Source organism: Tursiops truncatus, chromosome 1 (assembly GCF_011762595.2).
Source record: "Tursiops truncatus isolate mTurTru1 chromosome 1, mTurTru1.mat.Y, whole genome shotgun sequence".
In the NCBI taxonomy this organism is placed as follows: domain Eukaryota; kingdom Metazoa; phylum Chordata; class Mammalia; order Artiodactyla; family Delphinidae; genus Tursiops; species Tursiops truncatus.
The window spans coordinates 40,056,297-40,072,974 of NC_047034.1; the positions used below are offsets into that span (position 1 = coordinate 40,056,297).

The 16,678-nt window shown below is 36.8% G+C and overlaps 1 protein-coding gene across 3 annotated transcripts in view; it reads right to left on the reverse strand.

Annotated features, from left to right (window-relative positions):
- Nucleotides 1–16,678, reverse strand: part of INTS7 (integrator complex subunit 7) — a 91,581-nt gene that overhangs the window by 32,992 nt on the left and 41,911 nt on the right. For all 3 annotated transcript variants that reach the window (XM_019918500.3, XM_033853076.2, XM_073803043.1), the window contains 4 exons: nt 13,357–13,454; nt 10,436–10,675; nt 8,733–8,870; nt 7,421–7,627 (listed from right to left, as the gene is read on the reverse strand). In XM_019918500.3, the coding sequence (XP_019774059.2) occupies nt 7,421–7,627; nt 8,733–8,870; nt 10,436–10,675; nt 13,357–13,454 (683 nt within the window). The remainder of the gene's footprint in view (nt 1–7,420; nt 7,628–8,732; nt 8,871–10,435; nt 10,676–13,356; nt 13,455–16,678) is intronic.

A 16,678-nucleotide genomic window follows, 5' to 3' on the forward strand; every position in this document is an offset into this window, starting at 1 on the left:
TACCAAAACCAGACAAAGATACCACAAAAAAAGAAAATTACAGGCCAATACCACTGATGAACACAGATGCAGAAATCCTCAATAAAATATCAGCAAACTGAATCCAACAATACATTAAGAGGATCATACACCATGATCAGGTGAGGTTTATGCCAGGGACGCAAGAATGGTTCAAAAATCAATGTTATACACCATATTAACAAACTGAAGAATAAAAACCATAAGATCACCTCAACAGATCCAGAAAAGGCTTTTTGACATAATTCAACATCCATTTATGATAAAAACCCTCCACAAAGTGGGTATAGAGGGAATATACCTAAGCATAATAAAGGTCATATATGACAAGCCCACAGCTTGTTTTCCACTCAATGGTGGAAAGCTGAAAGCATTTCCTCTAAGATCAGGAACAAGACAAGGATGCCCACTCTCACCACTTTTATCCAATATAGTACTAGAAGTCCTAGCCACAGCAATCAGGCAAGAAAAAGAAGTAAAAGGAATCCAAATTGCAGAGGAAGAAGTAAAAATGTCCCTGTTTGCCGATGATACGATATTATATATAGAAAATCCTAAAGACACTACCAAAAAACTACAGGAACTCATCAATGAATTCAATAAAGTTGCAGGATACAAGATTAATACACAGAAATCTGTTCTGTTTCTATACACTAAAAAACAAACTATCAGAAAAAGAAATTAAGAAAACAATACCATTTATAATCACATCAAAGAGAATTTAAAATACCTGGGAATAAATCTAAGGAGGGAAAAGACCTGTACTCAGAAAACTGTAAGACATTAATAAAGGAAACTGAAGATGACACCAAAAACTGCAAAGATATGCTATGCTCATAGCTTGGAAGAATTAATATTGTTAAAATGCCTATACTACCCAAGGCAATCTACAAATTCAATGCAATCCCTATCAAAATATCAAATGGCAGTTTTCACAGAACTAGAACACATAATTCTAAAATTCATATGGAAACCTTACAGGACCCCAAATAGCCAAAACAATCTTGAGAAAGAAGAACAAAGGTGGACGTATCACACTCCCTGATTTAAAACTCTACTACAAAACTACAGTAATCAAAACGGTATGGTTTTGGCACAAAAACAGACACACAGATGAATGGAACAGAATAGAGAGCCTTGAAATAAACCCACACGTATATGGTCAATTAATCTACAACAAAGGGGGCAATAATATACAATGAGGAAAACACAGCATCTTCAATAAGTAGTGTTAGGAAAACTGGACTGCTACATGCAAAAGAATCAAATTGGACTCCTTTTTCACATTACATACAAAAATAAACTCGAAATGGGCTAAAGACTTAAATGTAAGACCTGAAACCATAAAATTTCTAGAAGAAAACAGGAAGTACACTCTTTGACAGAATACTGTCTTATTGAGCTAAGTATCCTCTGTCTTACCTAGCAATATTTTTTTGGTTATGCCTCCTCAGGCAAGGGAAACAAAAGCAGAAATAAACAAATGGGACTACATCAAACTAAAAAAGCTTTTGCACAGCAAAGGAAACTATCAACAAAACAAAAAGGCTACCTACTGAATGGGATATTTGGAAACAATATACCTAACAAGGGGTTAATATACAAAATATACAGAGAACTCAAACAACTCAACATTAAAAAAAGCAAAAAATCCAATTAAAAATGGGCAGAGGACCTAAATAGACATTTTTCCAAGGAAGACACACAAACGGTCAAAAGGCACATGAAAGATGCTCATCCAGGGAAATGCAAATCAAAACCACAATGAGATATCACCTCACACCTGTCAGAATGGCTACCATCAAAAAGACCACAGGTAACAAGTGTTGGAGAGGATGTGGAGAAAAGGGAAACTTGTGCACTTCTGGTGGGAATATAAATTGGTGCAGTCACTATGGAAAACAGTATGAAAGTTCCTCAAAAAATTAAAAACAGAACTACCACAGGATCCAACAATTCCACTTCTGCATTTTTATCCAAAGAAAATAAAAACACTAATTAAAAAAGACATATGCATCCCTATGTTCACTGCAGTATTATTTACAATAACCAAGATACAGAAGCCACCTAAGTCCCCATCAAGAGAAAAATGGATAAAGGAGATGTGGCATATATATATATATATATATATATATATATATATATATATATATATATACACACATACACATATATATATGCACACACACGCACACACACACAATGGAATATTAGCCATAAAAAAGAATGAAATCTTGACATTTGTGACAACACTGATGGACCTAGAGGATATTAGGCTAAGTAAAATAAATCAGACAGACGAAGACAAATACTGTATGATTTAACTTATATGTGGAATCTAAAAAACAAAACAAATGAACAAACATAACTAAACAGAAAGAGAGTCACAGATAGAAGAGGTGGTTGCCAGAGGGGAAGAGGGTGGGGAGAGGAAACTGCTAAGGGAGATTAAGAGGTACAAACTATCAGTTACAAAATAAATGAACCACAGGTATGTAATGTACCATATGGGGAATATAGCCAATAATTATATAACATCTTTGTATGGTGACAGATGACAACTAGACTTATCATAGTATCATTTTGAAATATACACAAATACTGAATCGGTATGCTGCGCATTAGAAACTGAATTTCATAGGTCATTAAATGTAAATAAACAAATGAACAAACAAATTCATAGAAGAGTAGATCAAATTTGTGGCTACCAGAGGTGGAAGGTTGGGTGGGGGTTGGGAGGGAGAACTGAACGAAGGCAGTCAAACGGTACAGAATTCCAGTTATAAGTAAGTCCTAAGGATATAACGATATAAGGATATAAATACAACACAATAAAGATAACTAATACTGCTGTATGATATATATGAAAGTTGTTAAGAGAGTAAAATCCTGAGTTCTCACCACAAGAAGAAAAGTTGTTTTTTCTATCTCTTTAATGTTGTATTTATATGAGATGATGTTCACTAACCCTATTATGGTAATCATTTCATGACGTATGTATGTCAATCATTATGTTGTACACCTTAAATTTATACAGTGCTGTATGTCAATTATATCTCAGTAAAACTGGAAGAAAAATAAATTTTAAAAATATTATATTGAATATTTGAAAGTTGCTAAAAGAGTAGATCTTAAAAGTCTTCTTCACAAGAAAAAAAAATTTTCTAACTATGTATGTGACAGATGTTAACTGTCACCATACTTACTGTAGTGATTTCACAATATATACAAATATCAAGTCGTGTTTCACATCTGAAACTAATCTAATGTTATATATCAATCATACCTCAAATATATAGATATATAAAGTTTAATTGTATTAGTAATTTGGGAAACTCCAATCATAACTTCCAGAACATACCAAGTGAGGGGGAAAATGTAGATACACTACTGGAAGGATTGTAAATTTGTAAAACCACTATGGAAAAACTCCTGGTATTAGCTAGTCAATTGAAGATGTATATAGCTTATGCAATTCCACTCCAAGGTAGTATTTTAGATCAGTATCTCTTAATAGGGGCAGGAGTATCCTCAGCATTTCTGGAGATTAAGCGTCTCCAGCCACTGAGCATTAGGCCAACAGCAGTCCCTCCAACCCCTCTATCACTGGGCCAAACAGAAACATCCTCACACGTTTTTAAATTGGAGCAGGGGGCAGAAACATAGTTCTGACTGAGTACTGCCCTAGAGAAGGGTTTTCAATCTCAGTATACTAGTGACATTTTGGACCAAATAATTCTTTGTTGAGGGGAGTTGTCTTGTGCATTGCTGGATGTTCAGCAGCATCTTTGGCCTTTACCCACTAAATGCCACTAACACCTTGGTGAGTTGTGATAACCATAAATGTCTCCAGACATTGCCAAATGGAGCTAGAATCATCCCCAGTTGACAATCAGTATCCCAGAGAAACCTTTACATAGGTGCATCAAAATATGTCCAAGAATGTTCACAGCAGTAATGTTTTAATAACAAAAAACTGGAAAAATCAAAATTTCCATCAACATTAGAATGGGAAAATAAATTGACGTATAATCATATAATACATGGGTATACAGCAGTGAAACTGACCTAAAGCTTTATGCAACAAGATGGATGAATCTTAGGAATATAATTTAGATAACCAAAGCAAGTCAAAGAAAAATACATGATTCCTTTTTATATAAAATTCAAAAACAAGCAACAAAACAATACCTTAACAGTTAAAGAAAAGCATGTTAAAATTGTAAAGAAAGGCAAGGGAATGGTACATACAAGGTTCAGGATGGGGACTTCCCTGGTGGCGCAGTGGTTAGTGGTTAAGAGTCCGCCTGCCAATGCAGGACACACGGGTTCAAGCCCTGGACCGGGAAGATCCCACATGCTGCAGAGCAACTAAGCCTGTGCACCACAACTACTGAGCCCACGTGCCACAACTACTGAGCCCACGCGCCTAGAGCCTGTGCCCCACAACAAGAGAAGCCACGGCAATGAGAAGGCCGCACGCCGCAATGGAGACCAACACAGCCAAAAATAAATAAATAATCAAACAAACTTACAAAAAAAAAAGATTCAGTATTGTGGTTACCTTTGTGAGGTGGAAACTGGTATACAAACATGGAGGGGCACACATGAATTTTAAAGGAAATGGTAATGTCCCATTTCCTAAACTGAGTGCTAGGTATACTTGGATATTTGATATTTTTATATACCTCACACAATATATATGTAGATATCATACCCATTCAATATTTAATAAAATAAAAAATAAATTTAAAACCCACCATTGTAGGCAGATTGCTAAAATCGTTCCTCTAACTCATGCCACCACTCCCACCCCCGCCCCAGTCTCCACACCTTATATATCTCCCTTAAAGTGTGGGTAGAACCTGTAACTTGCTTCTATCTAATGGAATACAACAAAGGTAATAGATTTTGAGGATGTAATTTAGGTCCCTAATGAGCTGACTTTATATTAATCAAAAGGGAAATTATTCTGGGTAGATCTCGCCTCATCAGGTGAGTCCATTAAAAGAGGGTCTTGAAGGTAAGAGATTCTCCTGTAGGCCCTGAAGCTTCCACAAGTCTTACGGCTGTGAGGAAATAAATCCTGCCAAAAACTACACGAATTTAGAAGAGGACCCTGAGCCCAGGCCTCAGACAAGACTGGCCCTGGCTGACACCTTGATTGCAACTTTGTGACAACATGAGCAGAGGACCCAGTTAAGTCATGCCTGGACTTCTGACTCATAGAAACCGTAAAATAATAAATGGGTGTTGTTTTAAGCCACTAAATTTGTGGTAATTTGTTACACAGCATGGAAAACTAATACAAACACTTCTTACAATTTTTATTTCTAAGAAGCAAGATAACTATCATTAATCACTGCACTGGGAAATTAGGCACCCAAACATCGCCATAGCGGCCCCACAAGCACAGAATTTTTAACTTCTCTTTAGTTTGGTTGAAGAAGGTAAAAGGATAATCCTCATAGCTAACAACCTCAAATTAGAACATTCACGTGTCAGAGAGTAAAAGGGCAATTCATGCTCAAATCATCTTCGTTAAAAAGACAGAAAGCTACCGTCAAATCCATACTTGTCAAATCAACAGGTTTTCTAAAAACCTTAAAACAAAACAAAACCCTGATAGTATAGTACAATCAGAAATGTGAGAAGTTCCAAATGATTGTATGGATCATACTGCCTTCCCCTTCAGATTATGCTCAAGTGGAGAATCATTTCCTGATTTCCTTTTATCCTCAAAGCAGTGTCTGGCACATAGCAAGTGCTTACAGTGTTGAATAAAGGAACTCCATTTCAAAAGGTGATTTGAGGCCCAATAACCTGCCCTTGCCTGTGTTAATGGCAGAACGGAGACTAAGACAAGGGCCTTCTGTCACCTGGGTACTTTCTTCCTACGTCAGAATTCAGTCCTTAATCACTGCCAAGCCTCATTAAACACACATACACACAAATCATTAAAAGACTATTAAATATTCAACAGGATTTTTCATAATATTAATTCTATCTGCCTCATTGTTTTGTGAGCCTGTTTCACAGTTCTTACCATTTACTGTACTGCATGATTAACAATTTTCTGTTCCACATCAACTAGAAAATGAAATTACCCTACTGATCAGAGGCAATAACTGTACTTTTTCATTTTCTAAGGTATTTATTAGCCTGATATAGGTAACAACAATCTTTTCCTAAGATAATCAAGAGGAGAGAATCACTGCAGTCAGTGCTACCCCTTAAAATGGAGGGCAGCCATTCCTATATTCCTGTTTTAAAATGGCAGTTAATCAATAAATCATTCTTCAAAAGATATGTACCCACAGTAATCTGAATAGTCTGTCTCTTTTGTGACATCTGTTTATTCTTTGTTCTACTTTGAAACATTTCTCTTTGCATGGCCCACCATTAAAAATATTTTAGATTATGTGATAAATATAAAACAGGTAGGGCTTCCCTGGTGGCGCAAGTGGTTGACAGTCCGCCTGCCGATGCAGCGGACACGGGTTTGTGCCCCAGTCCGGGAGGATCCCACATGCCGTGGAGCGGCTGGGCTGGTGAGCCATGGCCGCTAAGCCTGCGCGTCCGGAGCCTGTGCTCCGCAACGGGAGAGACCACAACAGTGAGAGGTCCACGTACCGCAAAAAAAAAAAAAACAGGTAGCAAAAGTTTTATGGCCCCATCTAAATATATACAATTTTTAAAGTCACGTGACAATATTTTAAACATGTTTAATGCTGATTACATAAACTCTTTACTCTTAAGGGGAAAAAGTCCTTGCATTAATACAGAAAATGCACATTTTAGGGAACAGATTCTTAGGAATATAACTAGTTTCAAGGAAATGTTAAGGATCTGCTCTCTCTGCCACACCCTTTCTTTCTTGGGGAAAAAAAAAAAAGGGAATAGTAGCTGGCTGACTGTTAATTTGGAATAGGAGGATATCACAGTGGGATAAAAGGTGAGACATTAGCATCCCTCATAATTTCTTCTTTATTTACAAAGCAAGAAACTCTAGTTTCCTAGTGAGTAGTTGCCAGGTATGAGATGGGGTGGAGGGTTTATGTTTGACGGTAGCAGTCACCCAGGCTGTAGTCTTACTAACAGGAATCTGGAAAGGGAGGACCCTATCTCCACTTTATCCTTCCTGCATGGATTCAGCAATCCTCTTCACATGTGTACCTGATACTTGATAAAAACAAAATGATAAATGTTCACCAATCTATGAATGTTAAAAAGTGGGGGCGGGGTTAATGATCTACTTCCATGTCCTATTTATTACTGTAATACTGCCAAATACATATATATCAGCAGGTTTTTCAAGGTTAAAAGAGGATAAGCCCCAAAAGAAAAGAGAGACCATTGTCACACAAGTCATCATCACCAAAGGAGAATTAAGAGAACTTACTGTTAAGGAAGCAATCCCTTTGTGGTAGAATTTTAAAGACTCAGCAATGCAAGAAAGTGCTGAACTATAATTCTCCTCTTGCAACCCAGTGAGACACTGTTCTGCATGTGAGAACTCTTTCAAACTATTCAGCCAGAAGTAGAAATGTTCTGAGGCAACTTGAGTCAGCAAACTCTGATAAAGCTCTCTGGCCATGTCGTGATTACCCTAAGAAAAAAAAGGGGGGGGAGGATAATGAGGTTCTTACACTTGAATTAGTTGATGTAGCAGCTAAAAGAGAAACCCAAACCTTGGATAAGTTTTAACAATCATTCCTCACATTATAACTCTGTGAGACTCAGTCTAAGTATTTCTTCAGAGAAAACATGCTGAGCTGCTTTTATGTAACATAATGACTGAAATTCTTTACCAAAACAGTTCCAAAGAGAAAATGAATGGAAGTAACTATAACCCATGTCTAGAACTTTAGTTCAAAATATAGAAAGTATAAATATTTATTGTATGTCATTTTGTATGAGCTATTTAGTGGGGTGGGGAGAACTCCAGTTAAGTTCCATCAAGCGATTACCAAGAGGAGCACTGCGCCCTCTGGAAACGACTGAGGGAAGGGTAGCTGTGGGAGGATGTGAATGCCTTTTAATGCATGGGGGCGAGGGATGCTCACTGTCTTGCAGTGCTTGGATGCTTGGGACAGTTGGGTATAATAAAGAAATATCCTGTCAATAGTGCTTCTTCTCCCATTTGAGAAACACTGTAAAATGTGAACATGTGCTTCAATCACCTAGAATAATGCTTCTCAAATTTTGTTCTCTGGACTTATCCCCAAAGAATTTCTATACTATCCAAGCTCTATATTTCCTCTCAAACAAAAGTAAATAAAAATCGTTAGGATTTCCATATGGTTGAGAGGGAACAGAAGACTAAAACTTTCCCGTTTCCACATAAGAATGATAAAGTTGGAGAGGGAAAGGGAAGAACGACATGGTGTACTGAAAGGGGAGAATATAAACGTGGGTAGGAGGGAGCTGTGCTTACGGGAGCACAGGACAAAATGAAAGGGCTGCTAACAACCTACAGCCAGAAAGAGCTCATATTTTTGGAATTCCCATGGAACTTCCCCATAATAACATATATACCATTCTCTGTGCATATGTTAAAAATTAGGTCCTTTCCTCCATCATCTTTTAATCGCATGACTAAAACGTACTTCTACCTTCATCTTTAGTTTTGACTAGGAGTAACAATCACACAACCTAAGGTTCGTAATCTGCCATTTTCACCAACCCAGTTCACATAGAAGGATACTACGTACCATTCGGGATGCCTGTCTGGCAATTCGGTATACAGTCCATCCGTTGGAGACGCTTTCAAGCTGCTGCTTAATTACTGCCTTTACTTCAGGAGACAGTGCTTTCTGACTGGCTACAAAAATCACAGTGGCCAAGCTCACCTAACATCAAGCAAGAAGTAAGAAAGTCAAGAAAATCATTAACTCTATGCAATGTCAAAGATAACTTTACCCAAAAGCGTTAAAAACTAATTAGAGCCTATCAAAAAAGAACAAAATTTGTCTTCCTTTGACATTTATAAAATTTCCACTTTATTCCTTTGCTCAGAGCATTGTGTATAACAGCAAATAATTAGAAACAATGCCCATAAATATGGATAAACTATGATATAATCACACAATGAAATACTATAGAGCAGTGAAGTGGATAAACTAGAAATACACTTATCAGTATAGACGATTCATACAAAACAGGCAAAAATAGGCAAAATGCAAAAGATTACATGCAGTATGAGAACACAAAGTTAACAATATGCCAAAAATATTGCATATCACTTAGGATATATACTAAGGTAGTAAATATGTAACAACATGCATGGGAATGACAAACACCAAATTTGGGAGAGTGGTTACCTATCCTGATAGGAAGGAAGACGACACTATCAGAGAGATACACAGCGGGGTACAAGTCAAGTGTACTAGTAACACTTTTTTCTTAACCTAGGTGATGGATGCAAAAGCTTTCATCATATTATTCCTTATGTGTTTTTGAATATTATGTTTCATAATTTAAAGTTGCTTTAAAGTAGTACTAAGAAAAAAGCAATAAAAAACATTAATTGAAAATGCTGCTTCAATGAAAAATAAACTTGGCTAACTGCTTCTCAGTATTCCAAAGCTGATACACACAAGGATCCATACATACTGTGGTAACTGCCTGATTCCCACGACCACTGCCACTTAGTCATCTGGGTAACCTTTACTGATAGCAAATGATGAAATGGGGGCAATCTTTTACACAATGCCCCCTGCAGGATTAAACATAAAATGGGCTTGAGTAAGTAATTTCACTAAGTTTTTTTCCCAAGCCATAAAGCCAGATGACCACAAACAATATGGAGTGCTACTTTAAAGCTTACATATAATTTACGCATATTTAGAACGTAGTCTACTCTCAGCCCTGGAGAACTTTCAACTAAACATTATTATACAGCTTCCACACCTTCTGTTTTTTTTCTAAGCATGTACCTTTCCCAGCCCCCGGACTGTACTGAAACCTAAACTGGATCCTAAACAGCTAAAGAGGTCCTGGATTGGCAAAGAGGAATTGGGTTAATTTATGGTCATTGATATCACTAGGTCGTTAACTTACATTTTTGGAAGTACAATACACGGTTTGGTTCATTATTTATTTGTCTTGTATAAAAAAGAAAAAAACCTTCATTTTCATTTTGTCCTTTGTAATAAAACAAAAATATCAGATTGAAGGCTTTGGCTACACTAAGCTGATATGACAGGGCTTAGGAAGAAAGCAGTTTTACATGTGAACTAAATAGGGCTTTCTATACCAAAAGAGGAAATGGTAAAAAGCTCCAGGTCCCAGCCCTATTTTGACTTCAGCATGCTCTTGGTCTCAGCTAATTACTTTAACCTGTGGAATTCTGAAAGTAATTCCCACTAGACCAGATCCTATTCTTCCACAGCAGGTTCAAAAGGTGGCTCCTTACCAGAAGTTCTTGTTGCTTGTCTGTGGCTGATCGTCCGATCACCTTGTAGAGCTCCATGAGGTCACCGAGCATTCCATCGCCCAACACAGGCAGCTGCATGGCAATGGCGGCCAGGCAGTGGCACATCAGGATCCGGGCAGCGTCCTGAGCACTGTGCAACTGAGTCAACAAGGTCTCAACTACAGACTGGCTGAGATGGGGCCTACCCTTGGCCAACTTCACCATACAATTCAGAGCGATCTGCATATTGAATAGAAGATGGACCAGTTACATACTGAAGGTTCATATGAAGTGAAGCTTTAAAGAAAGTAACTCTCTACAAGTTACTAGGAAAAATCAAGGAAAAGGGTTTTTTGTAGGCATGACATTTTTCTTAATAAGAAACACATGACATTGAATCCCATATTAAGATCTGCAAGTGTGCCATGTTTAAAACTAAAATAATAAGACAGGATGGTACATTAAACGCTCATTTTAATCTAAGACTATTCAGTCTAAGACTTGAGATGAACATCATAAGGAATAATGCTGAAAAGGCCAAATAAATGCCAAACTGAATGTCATATTACTGCACTTTCATTACTTTTCAAGAACTGCTTCTAAAGTGTGGTTTGTAAACTTACCCATAATGGCATCTCCTAGGATGCTAATTAAAATATAGATTCTTGGGCCCTATCCATCCCAAACTTAATGAATTAACCTTTTTTTTTTCCTGGTGTTTGGGTTACCGAAAGTTTGCAGTTTAAAAAAGGTGCCCTAGGTGACTTCAGCACACTGAAGTGGGGAGGAGGCTTCTAATTTTCTCTTATTTCTCAACAGAAATCTAAATATCAGTTGGTCTCAGAGTTTCTATTCAGGCCGGTTAATCACATCCCTAATATCCCAGCCATCAAAACTAGAAACCCAGAAGTCCTCTAACTAACATAGCCAACAGGTTGCTAAACCTAGTCATTTCTACTTTTGTCAAGTCTCTAATACCCATCTATTTAGCTCCCTTTCATTCTCTCTACTACAACATAAATGTCTCCCTAATTCCAATCTCTTGAAAAGATGGGCCCATTAATCCATCCTTCACGCTACAACCATGTAGCTTTCAGTGTGTTAGGAAGGATAATCATGTCTTTAGGGTCTGACAGACCCAGAGTTTAAGGTCAGTTTGCCCTTGACTGACTCAGTGTGTGTGAACAAGTTATTTTATCTCTCTGAGGCTTAATTTCTTCATGACTATAAGAGGAATACAAATTTCACTAGTTAGGGTTATTGTAAACAGTGAAAGATGTATATACAAGCCTTCAACAAAGTTTGGTACATAATAGACATATTTAAATAACAATAATAGCTACAACAAAAGTTAGAGCATGGTCACTACTTCAAAATTTTAAGATCTCATTACCTACAGAATGAAGCCAAAGTTCCTCAGCCTGACATTTGATATCCCCCATGATCGAGCTACAAACTACCTTCTAATCTCCCTTTACCTCAACCAGCCACAGTGGGCTACTTATCATTCTTCCAACATAACAGGTACATTTCTGCTTTCCTGTCTTTCATAAAAGTGGTCCTTCAGGTTCAAATGATCCTTCCTCAATACTGAAATTCTACCCTGTCTTTCAAGGCTTAATTCATATGACATCTACTTGTTCAAGTCTTCCCTAATATCCTTAGTTGAAATTAATCACTCCCCACTCTGTCCTCTCAATTAGAATTGCACTTTTGTTTATATTACCAGAGAACCTGCGACATTCTGCTTGGTATTACGACCCCTTATATAAATATCAGTATCCTCTTATGGAGAGCTCCTCTAACAAAGGGACTTTTCTTGACCATCCATGTATGTCCCACTGTGCTGAGTCCAGTGTTTTACTGACACCTATGATTGGTGGGAAAGGTTTTGGTTTGCTTTCTTTCTTTCTTTTTAAACTTTTTAAATAAATGTATTGTGGTTCCAAAGGGATTCTGTGGACTTGCCAATCACATGTTGCCTACTTCCTTCACCACCCCTTGATTATCAGCTTTTATTTAATGGTACTAGTATCTTTACTGTACATCATTATGACTACATCATGCCTTTTCTTAACATGCTAAAATAAGTCATGACTTCCCTCAAGCCATACCTTAGACAAGTTATAGTTCTTACATTCTCCATTGTCTACTTAATAGCCTTTTACTTCTATTAATTCCACTTTTCTTAATTATTTTGTACCATCAAAAATTATATTTTATGTTTCAATCCAATAATAGTCTCATTTAAAAATTTTTTAACTATCTCTAAGATGATTCTATAATTAAGTGAAAGTGAAAAGCCCTTAAAACTAGGGCTTCTATACTCTAGAAATTAATACACGCTTACACATTTATGAGTTTGACTGCAGTAATTTCATCAGTTCTTTGTGATCTTATCAGTGTTACCTTAGATTATAAACTTCCAAAACTGCAGGAGCTCTGTCTATTTAACTTTACATTATCTAGGACCATCATATGTATCTATTACAACTTAATAAACACTTTCAACTGACAGCAAAATAGGCCAAAGCTCAAATTTTTACCTCGCCTATATTTTGGAATAGTAACAGTCAAAATGCTAGCTTTGAAAGTGAAGATCAAGGGCAAATATTTGTTTAAGCCAGGAGTTCACAAACTCTTGCACTTGGGCCAAATCCTGCCTGTTTTTGTAAATAAAATTTTACTGGAACACAGCCACACCATCACCCTTCCTTTTTTTTTTTTTTTTTTAAAAAAAAAAAAAAAACCATTGTCCATGGCTACTTTTTTTCTGCAATAGTGAACTGAGCAGTTGTGACAAAGAGTGCACTGTCTGCAAAACTTAAAATATTTACTATCTGAACCTTTACAAAGAGATTGCCAATCCACACTTTAGGCAATGAAGACAGGCATTATATTAAAATAACTGATGTTTTCACCTTTAAAGTGGCTTGAGCACCTGGGCTATCATCTTCACTACAAAGTACCAGAAGGGATTCCAGGCCAAAGACAGCATCTTGTTCCAGTGCCAAAAGGTCTATAGGAAAAACACTAATTTTTTTTAGCGGTCAAGTAGAGAAGATTAAATGCACACACACACACACTTAGAAGAAGAAAACATTAAGGAATCTAAAATATAGGAAATACTTCAATGCATAAAGCTAACCTTCCTGAAAAAGTACATGTGGCATTACTTCTAAAATGCAAAGGCTATCTTTAGACTTGTATATTTCCACTACCTTATTGAAGATTATAAAAATATATACATTGTATCAAGCCGAAAAGCTTCTGCACAGCCAAGAAAACCATTAACAAAATGAAAAGGCGAGCTGCTGAATGGGAGAAAATATTTGCAAATCATATATCTGATAAGCAGTTGTTAATATTTAAAATATATTTAAGAACTCATACAACTCAACAGCACAATAACTCAATCTGATTAAAAAATGGGCAGAGAATCTGAATAGAATTCTTTCCAAAGATGACATACAGATAGGCAACAGGTACAGGAAAAGATGTTCAACATCACTAATTATTAGGGAAATGCAAATCAAAATCACAATGAGGGATCACCTCACACCTTTTAAAATGGTTATTATAAAAAAGATAGGAAATAACAAGTGTTGGCAAGGATGTAAAGAAAAGGAAACACTTGTGCACTGTTGGTGGGAATATAAATTGGTGCAGCCGCAACAGAAAACAGTATGAAGGTTCCTCAAAAAATTAAAAATAGAACTATTATATGATCCAGCAATTCCACTTTTGAGTATGCATCTGAAGAAGACAAAAACATTAACCCAAAAAGATATGTGTACTCCTATGTTTACTGCAGCATTATTTACACTAGCCAAGATATAGAAACAACCTAAAAGTCCACTGATGTATGAATAAAGAAAATGTGGTATGTATGTGTGTGTGTGTGTGTGTGTGTATATATATATATATATATGTATATATATACATATATATATGTACATATATATGCACGTACATATGTACGTACATATATATGTACGTACATATATATGTATATATGTGTACATATATATGTACATATATGTATATATACATATATATACACATATATATATGTATATATATATATACACACACACACACACACACACAATGGAATATTATTTAGCCATTTTTTATAAAAGAAGGAAATCCTGTCATTTGTGACCATGGATGGACCTTGAGGGCATTATGCTAAGTGAAATAAATTAGACACAGAAAACCAAATACTGTATGATCTCACTTAAATGTGGAATCTAGAAAAAACAAACAAACACCAAGCTCATAGATACAGAGAACAGACTGGTGGTTGCCAGAGGTGGGGGGTAGGAGGTTGGGGGTGGGCAAAATGGGTGAAGGGGGTGGAAAGGTGCAAACTTCCAGTTATAAAATGAGTAAGTTATGAGAATGTAATGTAAACCATGGTGACTACAGTCAATAATACTCTACTGCATATCTGAAAGTTGTCAGGAGAGTAGATCCTAAAAGTTCTCATCACAAGAAAAAAAAACTTTACAATGACAATGTATGGTGACGAATGTTAACTAGATTTATTGTGGTGATCATTTCACAATATATACAAATATTGAATCATTAGGTTGTACACCTGAAACTAATATTTTTTAAAAAATACACACACATACAATAAACCAAGATCTAAAGCCACAAAGGTATAAATAAAGCCTAACTGAAACAGTGTCACCAGCTTAGCTAAGGAAAAAACTAGCAAACCATGTAGCATGTGTCAATCTTCCAAACAAGACATAAATTATGCAGGTCCATTTTCACCTAGGATGCAACTTTCTCATGCAAGTGGAACTACTTTTAGGAAATAATCAAGACCCCACTTAATCTTATAAATGTTTTAAGTCAGATCATAAAGAAATGAACCCTTTAGATGTCTCATGTAATAGCAGTACTATACCATCTTTTCACTACCTTTGGGCTACAATTTCTCTAAAGTTTCTAGAAAGTTCTGAATAAATTACTTAACCACATTTAGGTTAATGTATGTCAGCTTTGGGACTTCCCTGGTGACGCAGTGGTTAAGAATCTGCCTGCCAATGCAGGGACACAGGTTTGAGCCCTGGTCCGAGAAGATCCCACATGCCACGGAGCAACTAAGCCTGTGTGCCACAACTACTGAGCCTGTGCTCAGAGCCCATGAGCCACAACTACTGGGCTCACATGCCAGAACTACTGAAGCCTGCACGCCTAGAGCCTGTGCTCCACAAGAGAAGCCAACGCAATGAAAAGCTCGAGCACCACAACGACGAGTAGCCCCCACTCGCTGCAACTACAGAAAGCCTGCACACAGCAATGAAGACCCAATGCAGCCAAAAATAAATGAATGAATGAATAAATAAATAAATGAATATGTAAGCTTTGAGGACATACAGCAATTTGCTGTGTTAAATGGTAGAAAATACTTATTACTATGGAAAAAGTAAAACAAGATTAGTTATTCAAATAACTAATAGGGGCTTGGCAAACAATGTCTAGTGAAGGTCAGGTTGCTAGGAAAACAAAGGCACTAGTAACAAGCAATGCTGAAGCCTGGTGGGGATAAGAGGGACTGCTGATTCTTAACAAAGATCAAAATAAGCACTGAAACAGATGAAACATCCAAAATGCACTTCCTGTTTTTGAACACCAGCATGAACTTCTTTAAGTGTTTGGGTCAATAGACATTAGGAATACAATAAAATATATGCATTATTTTCTATGCACATCCTTCTTGATTGTGAAAATCATTTAATGCTATAGATACTTAGAGATAAACTCCATGAAAATTTAATTTGCATTGCTCTGTTAATTCATTTGCCCCCTAGGTGAAACTGTCTGTTATTTAAGCCACTCGATAACTTCATATGTTTTTTTTTTCCCTAAATTTTCTAGGTTTTTTTTTACAGGTGAACAAACTGATACCACTGGATAGTTATAAGCAAAGGTAAGCAATGGGAGGAAATGGGCAATGCTCCATAAAACCTTTCAATTCCGCAATCCCAATCCTAAAGTCCTCATTTCATTTTTTTAAATAAATTTATTTAGTTTTGGCTGTGTTGGGTCTTCACTGCTGCTCGCGGGCTTTCTCTAATTGTGGCGAGCGGGGGCTACTCTTCGTTGCAGTGCGTGGGCTTCTCATTGCGGTGGCTTCTCTTGTTGCGGAGCACGGGCTCTAGGCACGTGGGCTCAGCAGTTGTGGCTTGCGGGCTCTAGAGCACAGGCTCAGTAGTTGTGGCGCAC